This window comes from Myotis brandtii, unplaced genomic scaffold (genome assembly GCF_000412655.1).
Source record: "Myotis brandtii unplaced genomic scaffold, ASM41265v1 scaffold2454, whole genome shotgun sequence".
Taxonomy (NCBI): Eukaryota; Metazoa; Chordata; class Mammalia; order Chiroptera; family Vespertilionidae; genus Myotis; species Myotis brandtii.
Genome location: NW_005359285.1, coordinates 211,147 through 219,020, shown reverse-complemented (window position 1 = coordinate 219,020; position 7,874 = coordinate 211,147). Strand labels below are relative to the sequence as shown.

Genomic DNA, 7,874 nt, shown 5'->3' with positions numbered 1-7,874 from the left:
GTCCCAGGTTCAATTCCGGTCAGGGGCATGTGCCTTGGTTGCGGGAACATCCCCAGTGGGGGGTGTGCAGGGGGCAGCTGATGGATGTTTCTCTCTCTTCAATGTTTCTGACTCTCTATCCCTCTCCCTTCCTCTCTGTAAAAAATCACGTACATGCCAGCAACATTAAGTACATTCACAATTTTCCACAACCACCACATCACATCACAACCTCTCTCTAGTTCCAGAGCCTCTTCGTATGGCTGTGGGAGGTACTGGCAGTGAAACAGTGTGGCTCAGGCAGAGGAAGTGGTGGAAATTCATTTCTATCCTTCCCCCTAGCACAGTGGTTCTCAACCTTCTGGCCCTTTAAATACAGTTCCTCATGTTGTGACCCAACCATAAAATTATTTTTGTTGCTACTTCATAACTGTAATGTTGCTACTGTTATGAATCGTAATGTAAACATCTGATATGCAGGATGGTCTTAGGCGACCCCTGTGAAAGGGTCGTTCGACCGCCAAAGGGGTCGCGACCCACAGGTTGAGAACCGCTGTGCCTAGCACGTAGCACACATGGCAAAATTTGGAAGAAATGTCAGTGTTAAGCAAGAATTAACCTTGAATTGTATGAACCTAACATAATTTAAATGGCGACTGGTAATGGATTAAAGAACAAATGTTGATATATGCAAGTAAATGATCACTATGCACTCGTTAAAAATTAGGCTCCATTCACTTAGTGTGTGAGCAGATGTCCACAGCACAGTATTAATGAAAAGACTAGTTGCAACACAGCTGTTCTAGGAGATCATCACTGTGTATTGGGACAGTATGGGGGGGGGGGTTGTTTTTGTCCCAGATTGAAAAAAAGGCAGGGTGAAGGGGGTACAATATGAAACCTCTACCCCCAACAAGCTCTGTGTCAAAAATTGATTTTTTTTAAGTGACAAGCTGTTATCTAGCAATTGTCCAAGGTCGTATTGGCACACCAAATTCCTTAATTAGGTGGCTTCTAGGTTTTTATTTTTGCTATTTGGCTATAGATATTGCTGTGGTCAACACCTACTTATTGCTTTTTCTTACCAGACTTATTGTTTTTTTAATTACTTTCTTGGGATAAATTCCCAGGGGGAATGATGGCTGAATCTAAGGTATTCCATAAATTCTCGGAGACTCTAGCTTGGCATTGCCAAATTGTTTTACCTCTTAGACACGTGAGCCATTTTTATTTTATTTTAGTGTATTGATGAACCACTTATTTGCCGAGGAAATCATTATGTTGGGTAGATGAAGGCTCACCCTGTAAACTGGAAGAAGTTTGGCTTCAGTATTTACCTGTTTCTCTCAAACCTTCAGGAATGTGGAGGCTTAATCTCTGGTTCAATAACCTGCTCTTTGGCGCCCCCTTCTGGGAGATTTACTCACCCGCTGCGTGCCCATCCCAGGGGAGAAGCAAGGCAGGGGTAGAAGGGCTGGCTGGCTGACAGAAAGCTGGAGATGGGGGAAGGAGTTCACCTGCCACTCAAAGGCCCAGGTGGTAGCTGTCTGGAGGCCAAGCCTACACACCTGGCTTCTTTTAGAGGAGGGCCACTTCCACACAGCAGTCCATTATTGCCTTATAATAAAGCTGTTCCTACCACTTGTCTCTGATCTCCCACCCATCACCTACCATCTGAAATCCTGTGCACAGGAGAAAGGTGCAGCTCTAGCTCGGCACACAGGGCCCTTCGCATCGGCCTCCATCCTCCTCTCCAGCCCTGTGTCTCCTACCTGCTCCTCATGAACCCCGTGGACACCTTCCCCTTGCAGGCCACCCACTTTCATACCCCCACGCCTATGACCATGCGGTTCCTCCGTCTGGAGTGCTGGTCCTCCGTGCTTCTCCTCGCAACAACATCTTCAATCCCACCTAAATGTTGCCTCAACTGAAGTATTCCGCAACTCTCCAGGCAGACGGTGTCCCTTCCTGGGTGCCCAGTTTGTGCCACTAAATCAGCAGTGTTCACAGTGTGTCACTGTCCCCTCCGCTCGTTCCCGCCCTGTGAGCTGGCCGCGTGTCCTACTCATATTGCCCGGAGAGCCCTGGCACGCTGTCGGATGAGTGACTGTCCTTCATGACGGTGGAGTCTGGGGGTTCACTAATTGAGGTAGGACATGCCAGGGAGATGTATTGGGGCTGTGTGTGTAGCCCCACCCAAGCCCTGGAGCTGGGAGGATGAGCTGGAGGCAGGGAGATGGATAACCTTGTGACCTCGTGTGGGTCTGAGATGCTTCAGATCAGGCTCTGAGGGAAGGTGGGTCCCTGAAGCTGGCTGAGTGCATCTTAGGGAGCAAGTGCGTGTGATGTCATCCCAGGAATGCAGTGAAGGCTCAGCTGTGCTGCCCAGGAACCTGTGAGGAGTCACAACACTGGCTGCCGTAATTGGAGGCACTGAGGATGGGCAGGGAGGGGCCTGAGACCAGGTGGGCAGGAAGGGCAGGGCAGAGGGTGCTTGGGCTGGCCCAGAGGAGGTGCTGCTCTCTCTCCCCGATTCTCCGCTGTCCGCAGCTGCTCCACCTCCACATCTCTGGAGTTGGCCCTTGTCCGCGGCCATCAGAGGGCCCCGCTGCCATGACGGACACGCCAGTCGAGGAATCCCTCTTCCAAATCATCCACAGCTACCACCAGTACGCGGCCCGGGAGGGGGACGTGGAGACCCTGTCCCTGGAGGAGCTGAAGGCCCTGCTCATGGACAACGTGCCCCGCTTCATGGAGAGCCTGGTGCGCGGGGCCTGGGGGCAGGTGGGTGGAGTGGAGGGTAGGTTGTGGGGTTTGAAGTGAGGGTTTGGTATGGGGAGCATCTCCCAGGAGCATTTGAACTTAGGGGAGGGGAGGGCCGAGGCAGGATCAGCGGCCGGAGGGAGGACGGCCCTGGCGGCTTTTCCTCCCGAGACTCCCTGCCTGGCCCCCCTCCAGCCCAAGCATCGCTAATCCCCGAGACGCCATCCGAACCCCAAAGCCCTTTGTTGCTCTGCTTGTTTTGCTTCCCCTGAGCACAGGCCCTAACCCTCCCCTCTGCCCCTCGGCCCTGCCCAGCCTGCCCCTCGAGCCCAGCCCCTTCTCCTGGGGTCCAGCACAGCCTCCTCCTACCCACCCCCACGCTGGGGATGATCGCGGGGTTAAAGGGGAGCCAGGAGGGACGAGGTGTGGGCAGGTAGGAAATGGAGCTTGCCCTCCCCCTCTTGTCCCAGGTTGTCTCAGACCAGCCTAGGGGCCCAGCCCCGAGTCTAGGCTGCTCAGCCACCCTGCTCAGGCCTGGAATCTCCTCTGCCATCAGGACGAGCCATGTGATTACCCGGCTCCTGGGGATGCAAGGCCAACCCGAGTGTCTGCCCTCGGTGCCATGCCCCCGGGTGAGTCAAGGCTGCTCATCCGGGACAAGCACCCCTCGTCCCTGCGGGTCTGCCTTGCCTCCCTTTGGGGAACATCAGAGGAGAGTCTGGTCCTGGGCTTATTGGAGCGCAGCCACCAGGTCACAGAGGGGTCATGGGGGGACTGTGATTAGGCCCCTGTTTCTAGGGAAAACTTTCCACCTGGGTATGGGGCCCACGGGGCAGGCACCTGGGCACAGGGCGGAGATGGCGGCCTGGGCAGGTGGACTGAGTGAGGGGAGCCTGGGAGAGCTGCCCCAGGCAGGAGGCCTGTGCACTGTGGGGTCAGCCAGCTCTGTGGAGGGGACAGATTAAAGGAAGTAGCTGGTGGAGGGTGGTGGGGGGGACAGAGGGTGCCAGTCTGCCCCAGGGTGGGAGCTGCCCTCCAGGCCCCCAGCTGTTTCCTGAGGCAGTGACTTCCCTCCCCGGAGGCTTTCTGAGGGCTGCACCCTGGGTCCCCCGCCTCCAGCCCAAACCGGCTGAAACCTGCTTCACTGCCCCTGCCCTGCCCGGGGCTCTCCTCATCATCGCCTGTCCTGTCTCCTCCATGCGCGCTGACCATTGACCTCCTCCCTGCTGTCCCTTCCACCTCGAAAGCTCCTTTGCTCTCCTACGCCACCCCCAGTCCTTAGCCCTCAGGGCCACTGCTCTGGGACATCGGACAGTCCCAGGGCCCATGGCGGTGGCCTTCCCCCATTCTGCACTTCCCTGAGGACACAGGCCAGTTGCCATGAACAATCCTGGGCGGATGGCACGCCCTGCGGGAATCCGACCCACTGGGTGCCGACCTGCAATGGTGCTGGAGGTGCAGGCCTGAGGGACAGGTGGGCGGTGACTCCACAGCTCCAGGTGTGAAGCCCCAGGCTGGGCGGCCCCTGCAGGGTGTATGTGCAGCTGGGAAGACAGGCTTAAAGCCCCCAGCAGAGGGCCAGGCGCTCAGCTCTGCTCAGCCACTAGCCGGCCAGCCAGCAAGCGGTGCCCAGTCTGCACCATCTGTCTGCCCATGCGGCCCAGGTCCAGGTGCCCGGCACCCTGTGCCCCTTCTGCCTGATTCTGCCGCGCAGTGTCCTGGCCACCGAGTGAGCGAGGAGCTGTTTCCCGCGAGCCCCCGGCAGGCAGGGCCACACTCCGTGTCCCTGCGCTGGCTCCTCACCAGTGGGCGGTGGAGCCGGACCATCTGCCAGGGCCGAGTGCCTGGGGGCTGGCTGACCCTCTGCCCCCTCCTCAGGGCCGGGAGAAGCCGTACTTCATCACCGAGCTGTTCCGGGCAGCGGACAAGGACAAGGACAACCAGATCTGCTTTGACGAGTTCCTGTACGTCCTGGGCCAGCTGCTGAGGGACTACCACCTGCAGTACCACCGGCAGCTGTGCGCCCACTACTGCGCCCGGCACAGCCTCTACTAGAGGGAGCGGGCAGCCCCCCAGGCCTGCCCCAGGAGCCACGTGACCCAGCCGGGCGGCCCAGTGGAGCTCTGCCACGCGTGTCTGCGTGTGCCATGTGTGTGCGCACGCCTGTGCATGGGTGTGGAAGGACACCCGGGAGGGAAGAGAATAAAGCAACTTCACAGCAGTTTCTGGTGTCTCTCTCTTCGTGGTTAGGGCGTCAGCCATGGGTCCAGGAGGGGAGGTCTGGATCCCCAAATAGGAGGTCATCTATTTTGGATGACAGACAGAACCCATGCCCCCAGGAGCCCCTGTCTGAGGGGGAGGCAGCCCCTGCTCTCAGCCTCTGTCTGACAGAGAGGAGTCTTCTCTTTGGGGAGCTGACCCTCTGACACGAGATGCTGATCACTCCTTCAGGCACCTACATGGTGGGACGGGACAGGAGGGCAGAGGCACCCTCGACATGGACCCTGGCTTGAAGGTCTCTGTCTCTGGATGAGAGCCCCAAGGATCAGTGTGCAAAGGGAGCGCCTGGGAAGGGGCCAGGACGGGCGAGAAGATGATGCTGGCAATTGCCTGGGGTGCAGGGTCAGGGCCAGTCTGGGAGGTAGACCGTGAGGTGGGTTTTGTGCCGCTGAGTCAGACAGGGACCAGGGCAGAGCCAACAATCCAGCCTGTTAGGGGGAAGAGCGATGAGTGGCACTTGGGTGACTGTCAATCAGGGAAGTCTTCCTGGAGGAAGGAGGGCTGGGTCTGGTTTTACTAATAAAAAATGATGATAGACGCGGTGTCACTCCAGCTCAGGGCTGCTGGTGACTCACGGATCCCAGTCCTCCCTGGCCCCTGACCCCGCCCAGCTGAGCCCTGCCCCGTCCTGTCTGTGTTGTCTGTGTTTTTCTCTCCCTGAGAGCTCGGGAATCGGACTCAGGATCTCTCTGGGAGGGACTCCTCTGCCTCGGGCCCTGCAAGGGCTCATCTTGGTGGGTTTCTTCTCTGAGGATTGTCTGGGAACCCACGTCCTAAAGTTACTGTGGTAGAAACAATGAGTTTTAAGGGAATGATGGGCCATCATCCTCATTGCTCCCCCGTGCAGATGACTCTCCCTGAGAGCTCGGGAATCGGACTCAGGATCTCTCTGGGAGGGACTCCTCTGCCTCGGGCCCTGCAAGGGCTCATCTTGGTGGGTTTCTTCTCTGAGGATTGTCTGGGAACCCACGTCCTAAAGTTACTGTGGTAGAAACAATGAGTTTTAAGGGAATGATGGGCCATCATCCTCATTGCTCCCCTGTGCAGGTGATTGGGGGGGGGGTGTCATTTAAGGGCCTTGGCTGGCTCTCTCCCAGCTGGGTCTGTGTATCACAGAGGAGCAGAAGTGCCCTGCAGGTTGAGCGGGGACCTTTGTGTCTGGTCAGTCAAGCTCTGAAGGGGGTTTTGCCCTGCTGCTCCCTGGTGGGGCCCTGTCGCCATCCCTTCCACACTTGCCCGTCTGCCAACACTTGCCTTTTGGGACTCAGCTGGGCCCCCACCCATTTCCCTCTGGACCTTCCTGCGCCCCCCGCCCCCGTGGAGGTGTGTGTCCCGCTGCACCGGGTGGGGCTGCTGTCTGTCCTCACCGAGCCGGGGCCACCCTTCCCCCCGGCCAGGGTCAGCACACAGTGGGTGGTCCGCCGGCTGGAGGGAGGCAAACAGGAACCTGCTTGGAATCCCCGTGGGCCTCGTCCTCACGTCCAGAGACCCAGGCCGTCCTTCCCGGGCCCAGGGAGGATTCTTCCTGCCCGTTTCATCGGAACCGAGTTGGGTTTCACAGGCGATTGAGTACTAAGGGGGCATCTCAGCCCCGTCCTCCTCGCCTTCCTCCGGCCCCTTCCTGGGGGATTTCTTCACGGCCCGGCCTGCCGGTCCTGATTTCGTCAGCCTGGGCCCAGCCTGCGCAGGTCTGTTGGGACACACACACAGGACGGAGCTCTTTCCTGTAAACAGGGCCAGGTTCTGCTCCCCCAGGTTGCCCCACAACCCACAGTCTGATTGCGGGCTCTGCCTTTCCCCCAATATGCTTGCCCAATTCCCAACATCCTCTGCTACCGGGGCAACTCAGCCTGGCTCTGGCTAGCCCCGAACCGCCCCCCCCCCGCAGGCCGTCCCTCTGGAGGGGCGTCTCTGGGGGAGGCAGTTTGTGGCCTCGCTGCTCAGCATGCTCCCCTGATGAGCACGCGATCCTGGGAGGAGCTCAGGGCTCCTGTTGTCTTGAGTCTCCCTCGCTGCGTCTGGAGACTGTTTTCCTTAATCTCTGGATGAAGAAAGCTGTCCCCGCAGGGACCATTCTTGCGGGGGGGTGGGGGGGGCTTTAAAAAAGGCATCTCCCGCCTGGCCACAGTGGCTCAGTGGTTAAGCATTGACTATGAACCAGGAGGTCACAATTCAATGCCGGTCAAGGGCACATGCCCCAGTTGCAGGCTCTAGGCTCTATCCCCACTAGGGGGCATGCAGGAGGTAGCCGATCAATAATTCTCACTCATCATTGATGTTTCTATGTCTCTCTCCTTCTCCCTTCCTCTCTGAAATCAATAAAAATATATTTTTAAATGGCACCTCCCGAAGGTCAGGGTCTGGGAAGGCATCATCTGCATCAGCCCCCTCATCACCCCACTGAGAGAGGTCAGCGTGAGCTCCATCCCGGGCAGGTGAGCAAGTCCTAAGGACAGTCTTGGAAAAGCCAGCTTGCTTGTTCTAGCGCCTGCTTTTTGGCACCTAAGCCCCCAGACAGAGCAGAACACACGCCCATAAGAAGGAGCTTGAGTAACTCCCCGTGCCTCCGTTTCCTCATCTGTCACAGAGGGGTAATTGTACCTGTAACACCCACTTCACAGGGTTATCAAGTGAGATAGTGGACATAAGAACACTTTGAAAACATGAGGTGCTGTTTGGGGTCCGGTGCTGTTATACCAGGTCATAGAGGAGAGGACCTGAGGAATAGCTAAGCACTAAGTGCTCCAGCCTGAGCTGAAAACATGTCGCATGTCAGAGACAGTCCTATTTTCCTGTGAAGGGGCTGACTGACCTCCTGCCAAGGAAGTGAGACTGCATTTGGTTGGTGGATT

The 7,874-nt window shown here is 57.7% G+C and overlaps 1 protein-coding gene across 3 annotated transcripts; it reads left to right on the top strand.

The window, feature by feature from the left end:
- The first annotated feature begins 2,078 nt into the window (after window positions 1-2,078).
- Window positions 2,079-4,963, top strand: LOC102255488 (protein S100-A15A-like). 3 transcript variants are annotated; one of them, XM_014540494.1, is made up of 3 exons: window positions 2,079-2,742; window positions 3,299-3,374; window positions 4,621-4,708. In XM_014540494.1, exons 1-3 carry the CDS (start codon window positions 2,419-2,421, stop codon window positions 4,695-4,697), a joined length of 477 nt encoding a protein of 158 aa, XP_014395980.1. In that variant the 5' UTR covers window positions 2,079-2,418; the 3' UTR covers window positions 4,698-4,708. The 3 variants fall into 3 exon arrangements, with proteins under 3 accessions (XP_014395980.1, XP_014395979.1, XP_005867247.2); XM_014540493.1 differs by lacking the exon at window positions 3,299-3,374 and having other exon boundaries at window positions 4,621-4,963; XM_005867185.2 differs by lacking the exon at window positions 3,299-3,374 and having other exon boundaries at window positions 2,079-2,763; window positions 4,621-4,963.
- The last annotated feature ends 2,911 nt before the right edge of the window (window positions 4,964-7,874 follow it).

What these genes read in the sequence shown, in the direction of transcription:
- LOC102255488 (XM_005867185.2), top strand. Translation starts at nt 2,419, where the DNA reads ATGGGCAGGGAGGGGCCTGAGACCAGGTGGGCAGGAAGGGCAGGGCAG. An exon ending in TGCGCGGGGCCTGGGGGCAG is followed by an intron (nt 2,764 to 4,620) that starts GTGGGTGGAGTG and finishes CCCCCTCCTCAG; the next exon opens with GGCCGGGAGAAGCCGTACTT.